Source organism: Notamacropus eugenii, chromosome 2 (assembly GCF_028372415.1).
Source record: "Notamacropus eugenii isolate mMacEug1 chromosome 2, mMacEug1.pri_v2, whole genome shotgun sequence".
In the NCBI taxonomy this organism is placed as follows: domain Eukaryota; kingdom Metazoa; phylum Chordata; class Mammalia; order Diprotodontia; family Macropodidae; genus Notamacropus; species Notamacropus eugenii.
In genome coordinates this window covers 530,465,940-530,488,239 of record NC_092873.1, presented here as the reverse complement: position 1 = coordinate 530,488,239, position 22,300 = coordinate 530,465,940, and the positions used below count along the sequence as shown (strand labels likewise).

The following is a 22,300-nucleotide window of genomic DNA, read 5'->3' as shown; positions in this document are numbered from 1 at the left end:
GTATAATCTTACAGCTCTTCACAACCTTGGTTTCCCTCCTTTGGATACCATGTAGCTTCTCAAAATGTGGCATTGAGAAATGAATGTAATATTTCAGAAATGCTAAGCTTGAAGTTATGTATGGTAGGACCATGATCTCAGAAACCCTGGACACAATGCTTCTCTTAATGTTGCCTAAGTCTGTAGGAGAGTTATTGGCTTCCATATTGTATAGTTACTCTCTACACTGCTCACAGTAGAAAACCTCTGCCCCTTTAGTACTCATCCATGGACTAAGTTGTGTGTGAGCATATGCAAAGATACAAAGGTTCTCAATTTTACCATCTCTTTCTTCTCTCCTTTCACTATAGAATGGAGTGACTGTTGAGCATTCAGACAGTGAAGTCTCTTAGGAGACTTCTTAAACTTTTTCCACTCATGACCCCTTCAGTGCTTCTTGAACTGTGATCATGACCTCATATGGGGTCATGCGCCATCTAAATAATGGGTTTATCCAGATCTCCATTCAAAGCTTGATAGAGGAGAACATGGTGCTGGGGCAGAACCCTGGACTTGAAGTCATGAAACTTGAGTTCGAGTCCCACCTTACAGGGCCATAAATTTAACCTCAGTTACTTACCGTCTTTCTTAGCTGGGACACTTCTCTGAATCTCAATTTCTTCACCCGACATATAAGGTTAATTACAAGTGTAGCAAATCTTATCTACTGCCCAGGGTTATTGTGAGAAAAGCACTAGGACAACTTTATAAATCTAAGTTATTATTCTTATCTAAGTGATTGCTGTAAGTGAGAATTACTATCTACCTTTATTCAACCTCTATTGTTACGCCCATTTTTAAATAATAGGTCATTAATCTTAGTATGTTTTGTCTCAACCTGGGTAAACTGATCTGTGTCAGGGTCATAGGATCATGGATTAAGAGCTGGGGGAGTAGGGACTTTGAGACTATCTAGTCCAGTTGTATTATTTTATAGAGGAGTAAACTAAGTCTCAAAAAGAAAAGGTAACTTGCTCAGGATTTGAAACTCCCTTCTTTGATTCCAAATATGATTGATTTTCCCATTGTCTTTGCAGACTTCCTAGAAATTGTACACCAGTTTGGCCTTAAGCTAGTCCGAGTAATTCAATCAACAAACTGTTAAATGCCCACTCTTTGCCACGGAGGATAGAAGCAGGCATCAATCACAGCCAATGCAAAGGTATGGATATGGGAGACAGATTGCCGTAAGAACAGTAAAGAGTCTAGATTGGTTGGACTACAGGGTGTACCGAAAATAACAATGTGTAATAAGGCTGGAAAAGTAGGTTGGGATCAGGTAGTGAAGGACTTCAAATACCTAACAAGAATTTATGTTTGATCTTAATAGTGGCAACTATTGGTCTTTAGCCATCCATCTGAAAGCCCAAATAGTTTAGGAAGAATTCTTGCTAGTGTTAGAGCCTGGCACTCAGTAAGATCCCCTTCTTTGCAGCAGAGGAGAGAAGAGGGTAAGACCATCTAGCACAATTAGATAGTGAGGTCTCAGCTAAACCCTTGCAGCATCTCTTCCTGCACACTTACTTAGCCTCATCCGGTCTTGAAACCTCCATTCTTCCTATGTAGTCTCTCTTCTCTACCACATACAGGCCAGTTTGATCAAAGATACCTCAATTCTATATGCTTTTTCTGACTCCTCTAAATACTGGCCTATTACATATCCCTGTAGAAGATGTGATGTAATCAACCTACTCTTTTCCAGTAGCACAGACTGGACAGAAGCATCCCTGGGGAGCCCCCAGGTCCTGCTACACCTGCTTCCCTGTCCTCATGTTACTCTGCTTTGTCAGATGGCAAGAATGGCCAGATGGGCCTCCAAAAGCTGTAACCTGCTACAGGTCTTGCAACATATGTTAGAGCCTAGTGACTCCATCTTCCCAGTGGAGTGACTTTATTCAAAACCACGTGGGGATATAGCCCCAAAGTCAACCTTTCAAATCACCTTCAAGTGATCTCTGGGGAACTCAGCTGGGCACGGTTTAATTTATGAGATAACCTGAGTCAAGAGTCTCTTCCCATTTCCCCCAAAGCACAGAGGGGCACTGAATCAGAGAAGCCGGAGCAGTCTGCTCTTCCCTTGTCTAGGATGGCATCCTTGCTCTGGGACGCCACCTCTACCACCCCTCAATGTCTGCTCTCTCGCTTCATCTTAAGCTCCTTCCATGGGAACTCTACTCTGCTCTGGGTCCTCTCACTTGGATGAGTGAACCATTGCCTTGTTCTACTGAGACCTCGAGGTGGCTTGGGCCACTTCACCAAGAAGTCTTTCGTAAATTGTGTGACCCTCAGCAAATCACCTTCCCTACCTGTTCCTCTAAGGAAACTGTGCCTCAGCTTCCTCATCTATAAAACAGGGATAATAAAAGTACCTATCTCTAAAGGTTTTTGTGAAGATCGAATGTACACACACACACACACACACACACACACACACACACACACCTCTTTACAAATCTTAAAGACTAGCAACGATGATGTTGATGACAATGATGATGATAAATTCCCCCCCCCCCTTCCAGCACTATTTAAGTATAATTTCCCTCCATTAAAATTTGACGTGAGAGGTGAGGGAATAAGCATTTATTAATCATCTACAATGTGTCAGAAGAAGGAAATGGCAGACCACTCTAGTGTCTTTGCCAAGGAAACCCCAAATGGCATCACAGAGAGTCGGACAGGACTGAAACAACTGAGCAACAACAAAATGTACTGGGTACTGTGCTACGCATTTTACAAACAGTATCATATTTGATCCTCACACAACCCTGGGAAGTAGGTATGACCCTCATCTTACAGCTGAGGAAACTGAGGCCTATAGCAGTTAAGTGACTTGACTAGGGTCACACAGCTAGTAGGTGTCTGAGGTTGTATTTGCACTCAGGGTTTCCTGACTCCAGGCTCAGCTCTTGACCTAGCTGCCTGTGATGTGAGCTCCTTGAAGACAAGGGCTATCTTGCTTGGTTGTGCTTGGATTCCCATGGGTTGGCACAGTGCCTGGCACATAGTAAGAACTTCATAAGTGCTGTATCTGTCTATTTAGTAGCTGGGGATAGGAGAAAACATTTGATAGAACTGCAGTCGAAATAGTTGTGATGATCAAACCAGATAATATTTGCAAAGTATTTTGCAAAACTTAAAGTGTCATATACAAATTAGATGCTATTATCATCTGACTTAGGAAACTGAAAGACCTATTTCCAAAGCCACATTTTTGCTTTCAGAAAAGTCACAGACCCTCAATGTTCAAAGGACCATTGGTGCCATCTTGCCCAAATCCTACATGACTTAGACTTTTGCATCACCTAAATGATCTTCTAATGCAGAAATTCATAATCTGGGGTCTATTCATTTATTTTGAAAATATTTTGATAATGATTTCAATATAATTGGGTCTATTAATTTATTTTAAAATATTTGATAACTGTATTTCAGTCTAATTCAGTCTATTTATTTTAAAATATTTTGGCAACTATTTCAACCTAATTGATACCTTTTGTTATCCTAGGCTTTTTATTTTTGGAAATAGAAAAAATCTTATTCTGAGGCAAAGTCCTTGGGCTTCCCTAGATTGGCATAGGGGTCAAGGTGTCCAAACAGTTGAGAGACCTGCTCTAAAGGAAAGGAGCTCAGGGTTTGGGTAGGCAGTGGGCCTCAGAGGGAACAACACTGGAGTGCAGATATTGTCTCTGACAAGTGCTATGGGCTGTGTGACTCTGGATAGGTCACTTAATCTCTTAATGCCTCAGTCAACTCTCTAAGATTTGAAGTGCATCTGTGGAGATCTCTACTGGTGGAGAATTTTTCATCAAGATTTCTTAATGCCAATGATATCACAGTGGGAAATAAAAGAAGGAGGAGGAGAAGGGAAAAAATAGAAGGGGAGAAGGAAGAAGGCAAAAGATACAGGCAAAAGGGAAGAGCAAAGTAGAAAAAAGAGAAGGAGGAGGAGGAAGAGGAGGAGGAAAAAGAGTAGAAGGAGGGAGAGGAGGAGGAGGAGGAGAAGTTCCTCATCTAACAGCAGTAGGGAATTAGGTACAAGCTGTCTAATCAAACTAAGGAGGCTCCACTCTTTTGGGCACAGTTCTGTGGGGACAGCCTCACCAAGGAAGATGAGGCAGGACCAGATGGCAGTGCCGGTGGCTGCAGTTCAATATAAATCATCAGCTGGCATAGACCAGGGAGCAGGTGGGTTGATGCTAGTGATTTCAGGCCTTGGCCAGGTGACTTGGGATTAAGCCCCTTATCACAGTTCCCAGTACCCATCAGAGTTGCTTAATGCATGCTTGTTGACTTGATTTGAAGCCTAGGGAGAGAGAAACTAAAAGAAGAAAACAGAAATATCTTTGGAAACTGAAGAATGTCATCCCTTCCTTGGAGCTGGAGAGATGAGTCGTTGATAGGGAGTTGATGAGAGCGGCGGGACATAGAAGTAACCCAGATGTTGTTAAGGTTTGTAGAAGAATGACTGGACAAGTGCAAGGTGGAGGGAAACAACTGGAAACTTGAAGAGAGAGTGAGCTATATCACCCCTACTAAGCTAAAAGCTTTTGGTCAGCAGGTGCTATGTCATCCCAATCTCTGTATCTTCATCAGGGCCTGGTCTGTACTCATTAAATGATCATTCAATTAAACTAAGTTGATGGGACATCTCTGCGTATGTGTTAGTGCAAAGTTTCCAGGTCAACCCCACCATTGGGCTGGGCAGTCAACATCATTTGTAAAGGAACATTGTTTCTTGCATAGTGCCACTTGTATTCTGTTCCATAGCCCCATCCTACTATCCTTTGTCTGGCAGTGCCAGATATGTAGGCTGGCACTCTCCTTCTGTCAGAGGTCCTAAAGACCTCTTGGAATTTGATGGGGCCAGTCCTAATCTCATGAAGGACTTTGGATTTGAAACCAAATAAGTTTACTCCCTAACTAAATAACTGAACACCTCTGTCATGGTTCCCATGAGTCCCCTCTTCTCCAGGTCAAACATCTCTACTTCCTTCAACCGATTTCTCACATTTCTTAGACTTGAGACCTTTCTCCATCTTTGATGGTGTGTCAAGTGAAAGTTGAAATGTCTCAGGAAACAAAGGTTTGAGCTTCTGAGCATATTGATTTATTAAGCAACACATGACAATTGTCCAACAAATTGGAACCAGTTGCCTTCCTCAGCTTTGGCTATATTTGAGGTCCAGTGTCAAAGCTGAGGGAGATAACTGGTCCCAATTTATTGGGCAATTGTCATTCATTGCTTAATAAATCGATATGCTCAAAAGCTCAAACCTTTGTTTCCTCAGATATTTCAACTTTCACCTGCCACAATGGCTTCTCTAGTGTTTGGCAGGTTATAAATGCCCCCTACTAAACTATGGCATGACATGGTCTGACCAGACCCAATTTCACTGGTAAAGTAAGTGTATGTGTGTGTGTGTGTGTGTGTGTGTGTGTGTGTGTGATCTTGGGTTACAGAGAGAGTTGAAAATTCTGTGGCTACAACCCACTTCTTTACCATTAATCATTAGAGTTATTAATATGTAATTTGTTCCCTGGAGGAGAAATCTGAGGGAGCTATGAGACTGTAGCCTTAAAAATAAATCCAGCACTTTAGAAATTCTTGTTGACCGATAGATACAGAGGGTGAGTGCTCTCAGTTAAGAAGGGAGTGGCCTATGGTGATTTAGGAAGGCTTCATGGCTGCCTGCTCTCTTAGTCATAGCTCTCCTCACCAGCACCAGCACCCTTGACTCAGGACCTGAAAACTGCACCTCCACATCTGTGACTTCCAGAATTCCTTGCCTCATCCATGCATCTCTGGAGCTCTTACCCAATTGATTGGGGACAAAGAGTGTGGAAGTGACTTCACTTTAGCCCACTACAAATTTATGGCACTAGACATCAGTCCAAACTGCAGCTTCCCTTCCCATCCAGCGAGGGAGCTATCAAGTTAGGCTATCATACCATCTACCTGCCATGCTGCTCTTCTTTCCTATCCCAAACCTTCCATGTCACTATACAAAACTCTCTTCCCTAGTTCTCTCTCTGTCTCTCTGTCTCTCTCTCTGTCTCTCTCTCTGTCTCTCTCTTCTCTCTCCCCTCTCTGACTCTCTTGTTCCCTTTTTTCTTCCCCCTTTTCCCTCCTTCCTCTCCTCATATTTCTCTTCTTCCCTTATCCTTTCTTCCTCTCTCCTCTTTCCCTTCTCTTTTTTTATCTCTATTTCCCTCCCTTTGTCCCTGCCTCTTTCTCTCTCCCTCTCCATCTGTCTTTCTCATATTTGTATCCCTAGGTCTAATCACAATACCTGGCACATAACAATAGCTTTATGATTTCATTTTATTTCATTCATGCAGCATCTATTCAGAAAAGCTACAGCCCGGGGTGGGGTGGGAGGACAAAAACAGTGAAGTATAGGCTAGGTCTACTATGCTAAAATACTAACATAAACACAAGTCTATGCATCATTAAGAAGCTCAAAATCAAGTCTGACCAGAGAAAATAGTCTTTATAACTTTGTTAACTAAAGAAACACCACAAGGATAGGTTCAAAAAATAAAAATTGAGAAAGTCTGATGAAAATAAAGGTGAAGAGAAGGAAAGGAGAGGATGAAAATAAAGAAAATGAAAGAAAAAATAAAAGCCAGAGGTTATTTCTGTTACTTGTCTGGAGAAATTGTGTCTAAGGCTAGCAGCTCCCTGCAGAGAAAAGATGCATTGTTTTCAAGTAGAGTTTCCTAATTCATTAGAAGACAGATGGATTTCTATCATTTTCTTAAAGCTCTGCAGGTAAAAAAAATTCACAGCCTTGTCAGAAACTATTGTCTTCTAGCTCTCTTAAACAGAATCTCCTTCCCTGTAACTTGCTCTGTCTTGGTGAAGATGAAGAAGACCAGATTAGTGTACTGCATATGCCTGGCATTATGGAGGATTCAGGGCAGCTCATGCTAATTAGGGCTTTGAAGACCTCAAGCATAATGGGAGCTGATGGTGAGGTGTATTTGCTAAAAATCTTGACACCATTGGAGGCTACATGAATAGCTGGACAGTGTTCCGATCCAAGGATGCAAAGTTCCTTTTGCTTTGCACTAGTCAGACCACATCTGAAGTATTATGTTCACTTTGCATGGAGCTTGTCTATCCTGCTGGACACCCTCTTCCCTAGATTATCCTGACCCTGAGCTCTCTTGGTTCCCCTCCCCTATGCTGGTCGGTCTCCCCAACCCCCATCTTAACAGCTTCGTTTTAAGTGATAAAAGTCCAACAACCTGGCTAAATTGTTTACGACTGTATGACATTCACAGCAAAATGCCAATTTGTCATCCCATGGCATAGAGTTTTTTCTCTGGGCAAATTCTGCCAGTTCTTTAACCTTAGAGATATTGTTTTCTATTCTTTTTAAATTGTGAACTCTATAAATAATAGAAATGTTTAAGAAATGTTGCTAGCTTGAAGTGAATTGACCCCTACACTTGAACCTAGTATAATGGGATGATTTCTTGAGTGTGTGCTACCACTGACCAGTCCTAATGATTACTTAATCATCTTAACTTGCTCTTGGCCTATGCTCCTTTGGGGGAGCAGGGGAGTTGACTCTCATACCTACTCTTAGTTATTCCATTTCTTCCAATAATCTTTCTTACCATGGCTTCCCTGCCTATGTGTAATGAGCCACCTAAAGAGATAGTGGGTTTCCTTCATTTGAGGTCTTCAAGCAGAGGCTGAATGACCCCTTTAGGGGAGATGGTTTGTAATGAGAATTCCTCTCTGTTTTGGAATGCACCCTGTTTGGACATACTGGACTGGGTATTGTCTGAAATGCCCTCCATATCTACAATTCTATGATTTTGTGGTGAAATGTCTTTTCATCCTCTCAAACTTAGAGTTATTAACAAAATTATATATATTTGGGTTTTAATTCCCTTGAAATAAGAGGTTTGCCTATATTCCGTCTAAGGTTCCTTCAAGATCCCATCTTCTAAGGCTCTATAATTTTAGATTAATTGTATAGTCAATTAACCAACAAACATTTATTAAGCACTTATTAGGTGTTAAGTATTGGGATACAAATAAAGATGAAAACCATCCTCACCCTAATAAATTTATATGGAGCAAACATCTAAATAAGGCAACTAGTTGATACAGTGGATAGAGTGCTGGTCTGGGGACAGGAAGACCTGAGTTCAAATTTGTCCTCAGATAGTGAGTAGTTTTATTTTCTTGGACAAATCACTTAATCTCTGTTTCTTCAGTTTGCTCATCTGTAAAGTGGGGAAAATGACAGAACCTTTCTCCCAGGATTGTGGTGAAGATCCAGTGAGATCATAATTATAAAGCACTCAGTACTGTACTATCCCAGAGCAGGTGCTATGGGATTGTTATGTTGTATGTGTGGCTCTTAGCAGCAATGTTGGAAGGATTACCCACAAAAATAGCCACTGTATACACAATTGAACAGCCAATAGGGGGCAGTATTATCTTGATGGATGAATAAAAATATGACTACATGCAGGTGAGTTTTAGCATTCTTTGGGTGCAGCCCTTTAACTGAATTCAAACTTCCCAGAAGAAATCCAGGACCTTGAGGGCCACATGTGGCCTCAAACCTCAGGTTCCCCACCCTTAGATCCATGAAGTGATAGCTCAGAACACACATACAGGGTTTTTCTTGTCCTTATATGTATAGCTTTAGTTTCATTTGTTGAACTCTAATCAGTATGTAATTTTTCAAAGTTATTTTGATACCAGTTCAACAACAAGCACTTATTAAGCATCTACTGTAGGCCAGGTAGTGTACTTAAGCTCTATGGGTGAAAAGAAAGGGAACCTCCTGCAAATCCCTTGTCTCCAAAGGATCTTACAGTATAATGGGGTGAACATAAATGGACCATGAACACGAAAGATGTCCACAGTGTAAGTAGGAGGTAACTTAAGAGAGAAAGCACTGGATAGGATACTAAGTAAGTATGGATAAGAGATAGAGGTGGAGAGTCTGGGAAAGACCTGAAGATGGTGGGCTTGAAAGAAACTGGAGAAGTCAGGAGGCTGAAGGAAGGGAGGAGAGAGGCATTGGGGACACAACATTCAAAAGTCACTCTTAAGAAATGGAGTACCTTGTGAGAGGAACAGCTAGGTCAATCACTGTAGAGGGTGTGTGTGTGTGTGTGTGTGTGTGTGTGTGTGTGTGTGTGTGTGTGTGTGCGCGCGCGCATGTGTGTGTATGTGTATGTGTGTGTGTAGTACTGTATCAGAAGACTGGAAAAGTAGGAAGGGGCCAAGGTGTAAAGGGTTTGGAAAGCTACACAAAACATTTTATATTTGTTCTTGGAAGTCATAGGAAGCCATGACAGTTATAGGAGTACGAATTACAATTGACAGCTGAATGGGGGATGGATTGGAATGGGGAGAGACTTGAGTGAGGGAGACCAACCAAAAGGCTACTTAATCAAAGTGGGAGATCATAAAGATCTGAACAAGGGTGACAATCGTATGTATGGAGAGGAGGAAAATACATGAAAGACATACAATAATATACAAACATAAGATTTCTTAACATTAGATATTTCAGGTGAGTAAGAGTGAGGAGAAAATGACAATGACATTGTGAGCCTAAGTGACTGGAAGTATGGTGATCCTCTAAACAGTAAAAGGAAAGTTTGGAAGAAAAAGAAAGCTTTGGGGGTTAAGTTTTCCAAAGTTATATTCAATTCAGAATTATCTATAAATACTGCTTACATTGATGCATTCAGCCTAATGAAAAATTAGCCTTAAATATGGTGGGTTCTTAGAGGGTCTCCAATAGTGGAAATTTGATGAAAGTTCTTGGTTGTTATGTTTACATTCCTATCACTAGGAATAGGAAATAGACTCTCATTTGTACCGGACAGCTACTAGAGACCCCTGGTTCTCACTGCTGCCCATAAGATTTCAAACAAGATAGGAAACATGTACTGATGTGAATTCAGCTTCCTAAATTTCAGTTATTTGTGCCCCTATCACAATCATGTGATATACAAGGCCAAATGAACAGTTAGACACAAAACTAAAGCTTTTATGTATATTGTATTCTTTTCCAAGTAGAAGGTAAGCTTACTGGAGGTAGAGATTACATCTTGTTTGTATCCTCTGGATCTTCTTTGTCTCATGGATTTCCATGGGCAAAAACTGCCTCACCAAGTAGCCTGATTATTGGAGACAATCCTGTACATCCTTTGCTGGGGTGGTAAGACATGAATAAGAGTTTCCCAGGATGGATTGGTATGAATGGGTTGTAAACTGCATCACTGGAGGGAATATCCACATTGATGAGATCACAAATCCATTGGAGTATTAAAGTATCCCTAGTGCCTAATGCAATGTACTGCCTGTATGTTTAACCATTGCTTGTTAGATTGCTTTAGAATTCATGGTCAAACAACTAATTAAGCACAATTATTTGGAAGACTTAGCTGTTATCCCCTAAAGCCTTCCTCAGAGCACTGTGTGGGCATGATTAATTTCTTGAAGGGTAGGCCACCAGAGTTTATCCTGTTTGTTATGAAGTTCTGGGAGAATCTTTCAAGCTCTGAGCATGAATCTGAAGAAAGATTGCGTGACGCTCATTGAAGAGCTGATCTAGGGAATTTTATCACCAGGTGGGTCAGAATCTAAGACAATCTATTAAGTAAGAGACTATGGATGGGGGCAGTGATTGGCATCAATGAAAATATGGATTCTTGAAATACTGGGGTATGGTCATCCAAAGACTGGATCTTTCTAGAAGGAAAAACTGATGCAAGGGAAGTGAGCAGAACCAGGAGAATGATGTCCATAGTAACAGCAGCGTTATGATGACTGCTTAGCTGTTCTGGTCAATGCAGTGATCCACAATAATTCCAAAGGACTCATGGTGAAAAATGCTCTGTACTTTCAAAGAGAGTTCTGGTGGACTGAGTACAGATTGAAGCAGATTTTTTTTCTCTTTTTTAATTTTTCTTTCTTCTCCCCCTCCACAACATGGCAAATGTGAAAATGTTTATCATGACTTCATATGTATAATATTTCTTGCCTTCCTAGTGGGTTGTGAGGAGCTGGAGGGAGGGAAAGACTTTGGAACTCAAAATAAAAGTGAAAGATGTATTTTTAAATTTTACAAAGGAATCACTGCATTTATTTTGTATCTCTTCCATATTTACTTAACTGGGGTCATTTTGTTCCCCTTCCCTTGTAGAAGGTAAACTCATCGAAGGAAGATTTTGTCTTTTTTACGTCCCTAGCACCATGCACATGCAGGTGCTTAATTAATACATTTTGGAATGAGTTGGCTTGTTAAAAGGCTATAAATTTATCTAGCAAGTTTATTGAAGGTATAGTTTTTCCAGATATATAAAAACCCAACTAACAAATTAACTTACATCCTCTGAAAGAATTTAGCTGTGAACAATTTTAGAATTCATTTCAAACCTTGTCAATGTCATACCAGCCAATGATGCTTGGTATGGAAAGAAACAATAATCTGCATAAACACATTAATTACAGACTGATGATCACAGATGAAACAGCCTCTGAGGGCTAGGCAGAGTTTGTGATTCTGAGACAGAATCATTGACTGTCAGAAGAAACTGTTAGCCAAGGCTAGAGAGCCCAGCACCCTTCCTTCCCTTGCCAGAGATCTTCCCATGATGCCATGCTGCTTCTATTCTCAGCGTATCTTAACATGAAGTGCTATTTTATAAAATTTCTACCCACTTCTTATATAAATGTGTAAAAAAGGGAATTTTGAAGAGAGTTGGTCCCAGATATAAAAAGCCTTGTAGGGCAGCTGTAGATTTTTATTCCAAATGAACCCAATGTTCTTTATAATTAAACCTCATTATTAATTTATCATGAATGTGGTCTTTGTTTTCTTGCTTTTTGATTTTTATTATGGCGGCAAATTAAGGTCATGTCCATATCTCAATTGAAAGCAACATTAAACTGAGTACATTAGCTTCCCTAGTTGTCAGAGCTCAGACAATAGTCGGAATGAGGCCTAGATGAACCCTTTAAAGATCAGAAAGAGAGAGATCGTTAGCGAAATAAGGCCATTAAATGTTCCATTATCACCTGCCATTGGTGGCTTCTCTCTCTGCCTTCTCTGACCCTCCCTTTTCACCTTCCTTCCCGCTTTCTGCTAGTTTCTAACCTGTCAACCTGAAGAAGATCGCAGTGATTTTTATCTGGAAGGAATCTTGGTGAGATGATCCCAAACCCTTCATTTTATAGTTGAGGGAAAGAGACTAACCCAAGGAAATATAGCTAGGAAGTGGCAGATTGAAGAATTTAACTATTGTCTGCTGAGGTCAAAACCAGTGATTTTTCCACTGCACTACACTGCCCCAGGAAGAAAAGACATAATGGAGGTATTGACCATGATTGTGAAGTTCTTGAAGGACCCTTACATGGCAAATAAATTCAAATTATTCTGCTCAGCCTCAGAGGACAGAACGAGGAACAGGCGTTAGGTACCATGGATACCATGGTACCATGGATAGTTTCTGGACAATTATTACTGTCCGAGAAGGAGAATAAGGTTTTCTTAAGAGAAAGTTGCTCCCCCATCTCTAGAAACTGTTAAACAAAGACTGGTTGGCCATCTTTCGAATTTGTTATAGAAAGATTCTGGTGTAGATGAACATTGACTAGATGACTTCTGAAGTCCCTTTCAGCTTTGAGATTTTGTGATTCTGAAATTCTGTGATCTAGATCTCCACCTCAAATTTTATCTGTTTGTGGTAATTTTATATTCTCTTTCCCTTTCTTATACCCCATAGATCTCATGTGAATAGTCTAACTCACAGACTCTACTTTGCCTTGCCTATGTGGCTTTGGGCAAATCACTAGATCTTTTTTACCCCAGTTTCTTTATCTGCAAAATGGTGATATTAATAGCACCTCCCTCCCAGGATTGTCATGAAGATCAAGTGAGGGAATAATTGTAAAGTGCCTAGCACAGTGCCTGGCACATGGGAAATGTTACATCAGTGTTACCTATTATAATCAGCTATTTGTGAACTCCTCAAGTCTCAAGCTCTTGGGATATGGCACAAATAAGCAAAGGCTCCTTTGTACTTTGCATTTAAGTCTGATCCCAAAAGTTGTAAAGGCAGATTAAACGGACACTTTGAGACATTTAATTAAGGAACCTCATTAGATTAAGATACCTAATTCAAGGAAGAATGAGAAGGATCATCATGGCCCCTAATATTTCACTCAACCTGGTGCCAATGTGCCTAAAATACTGATTATTAACAGAATAATACTTCTACTAGTAGTAGTAGAGCAGCTGGTTGGAGCAATGGACTTGGGGTCTAGAATACATGAGTTTGTATCTTGCTTCACACAATTGCTATCTCTGAGAGTCTGAAGGAATCATGTAACTTCTCAGAGGTCAGTTTCCCCATTTACAAAATTTGATTCAGTGGTTTCTAAGGTCACTTTTAGCTCTAAACCCACGATCTTATTATTAATAGTAGCAATAGGCACCATTTGTATAGAGCTTTAAAGTTTATAAAGCACTTTACATGTTATCTCATTAATAATAGTCCCCCATTGATGTAAGGTGTCCCAAAAGTCTGAGTGGAGTCTTCAACTATGAAAGTTTAAAAAGTCCACCAAGGCTTTGGAATACCTTTTATAACACTCTGAGTTTGTGCTTTGCTCACAATCTCAGAATTGTAAAGGACTTCAAAGATCATCTAGTCTAACCTTTACCTGGCAAAGGATCCCTGTTTGAACATGCCCTGCCCTGCTACCTATTATCTAAGGTTGTATTTCCTCCTCAGGTAAGGGTGTGTAGCTTATTGCCTTTGCTAGTCAAACTTTATGCATCTACATAGACCCTATCCCCACCCAAATGAGGGCAAAGGTTTTATTACTGGAACCTTCTCTGGTTATTGCCTCAGGTACTGACATAATGGGAGATGTCTTTCCTCCCCATTCCAGGATCCATGTTCTCACTTTCCATCACCACCTGCTCCCCACTTGGCCTCAGGTGTCCACATCCCCTACCCCTAAATCCTTCTCGGTCACACTGGCTGGTATCCCTCCACCTCCAATAATAAAAACTCAGACCTAGCCCTCCCCAAGACCCTCTCCTCCTCTGCTCCCACCTCTTTCCTTTCTGACAACTTCCCCTCTCCCATGATTTCAGTTTCTAATCTGTCTCAACCATATACCAAAGGGGTTAGCCTCCACCCTCTCATCCTTACCTCCACCTCCTCAGGTTCCCAAATTCCCAATCACAGCTGGCTCAGTGGTGATCTAGCCCACCCCTCCATTTTACAGATTAGGTAAGGTGTTTTGTCAAGGTCACACAGGTACTGAGGGGTGAATCTGGGCTCATTCTGGGTCTTGACTCCCCATTCTCATAGTACCATCCTTAGCACTCTGGAATTAAGGGGAGATGGGATGATGGAGCAAAACTTGACCAACTATACTGATTAAACTATATGGTAAGTATAGTATTTTTAATATCCATATATTCTGATATGTTTTAAGCAGATTATTTTAATAAAAATGGATTTTTTGATTTTGGTATAAAAGCACCAGATAAGGCATTGCATCTTTTTGTATGAAATGATATAAGAACTTAAACCACAACAATGGCTTTAAATGGGTAAAAAAAAGTCTATTAACTCACTGATTGTTTCAGCTGCTCTATGCAGAAGTGTCAGACACAGAGCCTATAACCCTCCAGCAGGCCTGAATCAGATTAAAATGTAACTGGGAAATATTTATCAAAATACATAGAAATACAATAGAACATAGATAATATGAATGTGTGGTTTTCCAAGTCAATCCATTGAGACCTGCAAGCATCCTTATGTAGGGTTGTGGCTTCTGTCTCTCGTTGAGCTTGTCACCACTTGTGTTTTTACTATTATTTCCATGCCAGGAGAGGAAGTGTGGCATAATGGGTAGAGAGATGACCTTAGAGTCAGTAAAGCTTGGGTTCTAGACCTGCCTCTGGTCATTCACATAGCTCCTCCTTGCTCTGCTACCTCTCGAACAGCAGCAATGGCAGGAGAGATGTGAATTTCCTCATCTGGGATTCCATAGCTTAGAGTTTCTTAACCATTGATCAGCCATAGGCTTGCTCAGTTGTTCATTGAAAACCTCTCAGAATAATATTTTTAGATGCATAAAATAAAACATATTTCACAAAGGAAACCAATTGTATTGAAATATAGTTTCAAAATATTATAAAAACAAAGTCACAGTCACCAGGTTAAGAATGACTGCTCCCCTGTCGGTATGGTGGAAGAAATCATGATCTGGGGGAAAAAAGTCTCATCATGCTGATGGACTCTTTTGATGAAATTTCATGGGCCACATCTGGCCTGAGACACACTCACTAAGAAGGGTGACAGCTAGACTGACTCTTTTACATCTGTCCTGGTCCATTGCCACATCATATACACAGAAGTCTTGTGGAGAGGCATGTCTTCAAGACACCAAACCCACATGGAACCACCCTCCCTGGCCTCTTGTGGTCTGGAAAAGGATTCAGAGCAGCCCAGAACTCACTAAGACCTCTAGTGGACCACCACAGGGGAGACCTCTGGAGACTGGAAGACGCCTTTGACTAGCCCCAAGTTCTTTATTTTATGCTAGGAGCAGGCAGGAGGCAGTCTTCACTCTCCCAGCAGGATAATACAAGTGAAAGCCAGGCTCCTATAGGTCAGGTGGGGCTCTAAGGAGGGGGCACAGGCAATAGCTGGAGCCAAAAACCTCTTGAGGCACTCCCACTCATACAAGCACAATCTGAATGGACAACCCTAGGAATAAAATTTAGGAACAGAAGAGGCTTGAGAGAGAACCTAATCCAGCCTCCCTCTTCATGCTGTAGAAAGCTAGGGCCCAGAGGGACAGCAATGCATGGACAAATAAGTCATCCAATAATGAGTGGCAGGGCTGGGCTGTGAACCAGGTCTTACAATGCCAGACTCAGGGCTCTTTCAAACAACCCATAATAGATGCTTTCGCCCCCAAAGTCACATTGGTGATTTGGAATGTAAACTCCCCCCTCTTTCTCCTTGCCTCTCCTCCTCTCCTTTGCCCTCACCTGGAATATTCTATGTTAACCTTCATGACATCACTTGTATTTATCTTTCCAGGTCCATTTCCTTCAGGTTTCACTGGGGCAGAGAGAGCTGGTAGGAAGAGCCCCCAGAGCATGAGGATGCCCTTGGCCTCTGCGTCTCTAGGGAAGGCCCCAACAGAAGCCCAGTGTATGAGGCAGACGTAGACATCACACTTGAAAGTGCCCGAAGTATACATCACGCATATTGTCTAGTTTCATTTTCTCATCAACCTGATGAGAGGGATAATGCAGATATTATTACCCTCAGATTATAAACGAGAAAACCAGCCCAGGAAGGTAAGTCACTGGCCCACTGCTGCACAAAAGTGTGGGCAGTGGGAGCTGAACAGCTTTTCCAAGCTTGAAGTCCATCAGTCTATTCACTATGCACTACTACTGCTCAAACACCACAGTAGGGTAGTCGATAGACCATTGACCTCAATGGACAAAGGAAAGGAGGGAAGGATGAAGGGAGGGAGGAAAGGAGGGGGGCAAGGAAGAACATTTATGAAGTTCTTCTTATGTGCCAGATACTTTTAAGGCCTCAGGATGCAGATACAAGAGCAGCACAGTCCTTGCCCTCAAGGAATTTACCTTCTAATGGGTTAAGGGGCATTTTTAGGGAAAGTCTTTGGTCTTTCACAGGAATGGTAAGTGGAGTCTAAGGCCACTTGACTGGCATGTTGTTTTTAGGAAGGTAGTGTTGATTCACTTACTGTTCTTAGACCACAGCTAGAGTTGGAAAGTTGAGGGAAGATGGAGAGGACAGGACAGGGAGAGGAGAGGACACAGCAGCACTACAGACACATGGCCAGGGAGGAGAGTGCTGGGTCTGAGCTGGGCTTGCTTTGTAGAGTTTTCATCAAGTGGTAACATACGGGCCCAGGAAAGGAACTGGAGGGAGCTGGAGTTCTGGATCAGAGGTGGAGGCCGGAGGGCAATAGCATGATATAAACCTGGGTAGAGAGTCTTAGGAAGGCTTTGGGACCTTGGACAAGACCAGGAACCTCTCAGCGCTTCAGGCAACTCCCTGAGGCCCAAAGACACAGAACAGTTGCCAATCTACCTAGGAAGAGGGGGTTTCATCACTGAGAGTTCCCTGTACCCTTGGAATCAAAGGCTCAGCCCAAGTAAGTCTGTCTGTATGTATATACATGCATGCAAACACACATACAGAATGCATGTAATATCTATACATGCAATGTGTACATGTGTAATATATGTATGTAATGTATATAATATGCATATAATGTATGTATATAATATGTATGTAATGTATATAATAAATGTATCTGTTTCTCTATCTCCATTACCATGACTATATGGTAACAATGGTGGAGAAATGGCTGAGAATCAATATATTTGAAATATGAAGATAATCAGTATTGGTCATTTGATAGACTAGATTACATAAGCTCTTACTGAATGTCACTCTCTCCAGGCCAAACACCAGCCATACTTCTCTATAAATTGTCTATATATGAATTCACCAGAGCTCCCAATGTATTGTGGGTCCTCAAAAAATATTGGGAGGAAGGGTGGATAGATGAACCAACTGGTTGCCAGGCAATCAGAGACTAACTTTCCTATGAATGGACAATCTGAGAGTGCATAACAACCTAGCCTATGACAGTGAAAAGAATCTAGCTGTGTGTTAATTTTATTCATTCAAAAATATGATCCTTACTAAGGTGTCTATGGATGACATTTGGAAGAAGTGAAAAACTGGAATTTGGCTTGCTGTTGGCCAAATGATTTTGCTGTTTAATCACATAAATATTGAATAAAATTGTACATATGACATTTTTTATCTGCAGTCTGCCTTCAGTCTTGCAAGGCGAGAGAGTAGCATTGGGGCAGACATTTCTATATGAGTCTTTGGTCTCACTTTTCAGGAAGCTTTTCTTGATCCCCTTTGATGTCATTGTCTTCCCTCAATTGATTATTTCCTATTTATCCAGTCTATATCTTGTACATAGTTATTTGTATCTCTCCCCCATTAAACTATGAGCTCTTTGACAAGAACTGTCTTTTGGTTTTCTTTATATTCCCTGGAATGTTATACAATGCCTGGCACATAACAGGTGCTTAATAAATTTTTACTGACTGATTGATTTATATCTCCTTAGAAATCAAAATTGAAGGGAAAGAAAGCTGGACTTAGAGACACAAGACCTGTATTTGAGCTAGGGCTAAACCAATTACTGTGTGGCTTTGGGAAAGTAATTGTGCGTTTCTGTGTCTCATCTGTAAAATGAGGACATTGAATAGATGACCTGCAAAGACCTTTTTAAATCAGATATTTTATTGTTTTGCCAGAATGGACCAAGAAATAAGCATTTCTTTATAGTTACATATGCTTGGACTAGTTAAAAATGACTTAGTTTGAAAAGATAATGAAACTATCTGTTGTTTATTGCACATTTCTTTTCTTATCTGTATCATCATCTTCATCAATGAGGCATTATGGTACAGGGGAAAGAATGCTCGTTAGAGTCAGAGGATTTGGTTTCCAATCTCATCACCCAGTTTCTTTATTTATAAAATGAAGGAGTTGGAAAGGTGACCCTGAAATCCCTTCTAAGTAGATGATCTTGTGTAGAGTTTACAACATTAAGTGTTCTCAAAATTCTTTATGTTTACAAAGATATTTGTCAAAATAACCATCGAGTGTAAAGTCACAACCAAGGTAACTTGATTTAACCATCTGTCAAATGAAGTCTCAATCGATGGTTGCCTATTTTTTCTATACGTAGCTTGTTTGCATCGATTTGTTTGAATGTTAAGTGAGTAAAATAAATACACAACTAGATTCTTTTCACTGTTGTAGGCTAGGTTGTTATGGATTCTCAGACTGTCCATTCATAGGAAAGTTAGTCTCTGATTGCCTGGCAACCAGCTGGTTCAATCATCCATCTGTCCTCCCAATATTTATCAAGGACCTACAATATGTTGGGAACTACTGGGAACTCTGATGAGTATGAAGCCGACTAAGACTAGTTTTTGACTTGAAGAGATTAACATTCAGTAAGACCTTACCTAATCTTAGTCTTGGGTAGCTAGGTGGTGCAGTGGATAGAGCACCAGTGCAAGAGTCAGGAGGACCTGAGTTCAAATCTCACCTCATACACTTGACATTCACTAGCTGTGTGACCTTGGGCAACTCACTTAACGCCAGTTGCCTAATCCTGGGTCATCTCCAGTCATCCTGATGAATATCTTGTCACTGGATTCAGATGACTCTGGAGGAGAAGTGAGGCTGGTGACCTGCACAGCCCTCCTTCACTCAAAAAAACAAAGTCAAGTGCAAGTTGTGTCATTATTTCTCTGATGGCATGGTCTTCAGCAATGAAGGACGAACACACATGTGCACACACACACACATCTAATCTTAGTCTAACAAATGACTAATGTTTGAACATTAAGTGAGTTCTTTGAGGGCAGGGCTCTTCACAGTGCCTGGCACACAACAGATGTTTAATAATTATTAAGTTATTAATAGAAAAACACACGTTTCTCCCACATGTAATATTCACTGATTTGATAACAATCCTTCGGATACATTTCAGGACAAATCTTCTCTGACTTTATATTAAGGGCACAATGAGATCTTAGAAGTTTCTCCTCACAACTGAAATTTCTTTGCTTATCTCTTCCCATTTAAAAAGTCTTTTCCTGACCACCCACCTCATTCATTAAAATGGTGTATGCTTTTTTTAAAGTCATGCTTCTTATTCTGTGTATTGAAAATGTCAGGACGTCCTGACACGCTGAAAAGAAAAATTCTCCAGAGACAGCAGCTTCTCGGAATTTAAAAAATGTAACCTTTCAAAAAGACTGGCTTTAATTCGAAAAGAAAATACTTTCATAAAACCACTTGTACTTAAGGATCCTGGGCCAATTTTGTAGATTTATATTATAATTAAAATTATCATGCGATATAGGGACATCCATTTATTCTCTTTAGTAAGACATACATATTTTGAATTGGGCCCAAGGAATAAGAGAAATTATTCTCTAAATAAAAAAAAGACATCCGATAGTAACATACTTTCAATACTGAAATCATTAATGAAATGAAATGAGTGTCCTAAAATTCATCTTGGATATTTTCTCCCTAATTGATTTAAAGCTGTTGTGTATGGCCAACAAGCAGTGTCTGGTACCAGCTCAAGCTTCCAGGGCTGAGTCTGGGCCAACGACAAAGCTTAGCACCGTGTGTAGCACACAGTAGGTGCTTACAAATGTTTATTGATTGCTCCATGGATGAAAGGCTCCCACTGCCAGACATGACAGCATTCTACATACTAAAGGGTAGAGAAATAATTGAGTATCTACTTGCTAGTTATTCCTGTCTCTGCAGACTTCTAGGATGGGACCACTTGCACGTGCATTTTTTTGTCAGGTAGCGGAGGGCTCCTTAAAAAAAAAAGAAGAAGAATTTTGATTAAATGCACATATACATGTACGTGTGTCATCAAGCTGTAACGACATCTGAACGAGCATTTTGAACACAAATGGAACGGGGATATTCCAATCGGATGCTTTCCAAAGGGAAATGTTTTATATACAATAATATAGAACAAAGTAACAAGACATAGGAACTCAAGACACAATGTTATGGGTGAGTCAAAACAGTTTTTATTCAATTCAACAAGCATTGATTAAACACCTCTTCTAGTCAAAGCACTTGCTAAGGAACTGAAGATACAAAGACAAAAAGGAAAATTGTCCCTGCCCTCAGTAAGATTAGGCAGGAAGGTGGTGGATATTCATGGATTTTAAAGTGTCTGTTTTTCTAGCTTCGTGAAGTTATTTGAACAGGATTTAACACATGTCCATTGGGTGCTGGGCATTGTGCTAGGTGATGAGATCTAAAAAGACCAATCCCTGCCCTCAAGGAGCTTACTGTCTAATGAGGAAAAGTAATCTACACATAGACAATTAAATACAAAATGTATAATAAGAATTCATTGCTGGAAGGGTACAAGCAACTGGGGGGATAATTAAGATGGGCTTTTTCTGTGAGGTGGCATTTGAGTTATACAAGAGATTCTATGTAGAGTTAGGAGAGAATGTTCTAGATGGGAGGGAAAGAAGCCTGGGAAAAAGGATAGAGTCTGGGGATGAAATGTTGAGTTTAAAGAAAAGCAAATAGACCTGTTGGGTGGGAGCCTAGAATATGTGAATGAAACAATTCTGGAAAAATAGGCTGGAGTCACCTCTGTAAGGCCATTACATGGAAATCTGGGAAGATTGTATTGTATCCTAGAAGCCATAGGGAACCATTGAAACTCCTTGAGCAGGGGAGTGAATGGTAAGATTTGTACCTGAAGAACATCATTTGGCAGTTATACAGAAAGCGAAGTAAGCAAAAGCTATGACCAAGGAAGATAATTTCAAGGCTTCCTCCCTATAATTTAGTTAAAAGAGAATGGAAGATAGAATAAGGGTGGCAGCTGTGTGAATAGAGAGAAGGCAACAAATACAAGAGATTATGGGAGCTAATGAGTCCATCAAGCAAGAGAATACAGAGGAAAAAGAGGAGAGGGACCAAGATGGAGTTCTGGAATCAATTCATGCAGAGGGACTGGGACAAGGATGGTGATTCAGCAAAGCAGCAGAACTAGTCAGGGTCAGACAGGCAGGAGACCAAGGAGAGACGGATATCCCAAAACCTAAGGAGGAGAAGCTGTGTAGCCAACAATGAGTAAGTCAACAAGCATTTATTAAGTACTTGCTATATACAGACGCTCTGCTAAGTGCTGAGAATGAAAATAAAACTGAAAAGACATTTAGGAAAAAAAGATTGTCAGCATTATCCACTACTGTAGAGAGGATTGAGGACAGAAACAAGACTGTTAGATTTGCCAATTAAGAGATAATTGTCATTTTGTAGAGAGCAGCCAGTGAGTGATGAGGTTGGAAGTCAGGTTGGAAGGACTTGACATACGTGTGGGAGAAGAACTAGAAATGTAGAATAGAGAGCTTGGAGTTTGGTTATAAAAAAGGAGAGAAGGGATCAAATGATGACTTGAAGAGATAGTAGGGCCTATATATATATATTTGCATTTTTTTCCTTGGGTATAGTTAATCCAAAACACTTCCTCCAGTGATGTCTTATGCCAATGGTTTTTTTAATTACTAAGGAAAGACCACTAAGATGCTATTTCCTT

General features: G+C 40.6%; 1 protein-coding gene across 4 annotated transcripts in view; it reads right to left on the bottom strand.

Annotated features, from left to right (window-relative positions):
• Positions 1–22,300, bottom strand: part of LRRC7 (leucine rich repeat containing 7) — a 582,114-nt gene that overhangs the window by 374,448 nt on the left and 185,366 nt on the right. The window contains exon 2 of one of the 4 annotated variants that reach the window (XM_072649822.1): positions 20,463–20,543. The exons of the other annotated variants lie outside the window; for them this stretch is intronic. Coding sequence (XP_072505923.1) covers position 20,463 — 1 coding nt within the window. The 5' untranslated portion in view covers positions 20,464–20,543. The remainder of the gene's footprint in view (positions 1–20,462; positions 20,544–22,300) is intronic. 4 annotated transcript variants of the gene reach the window in all.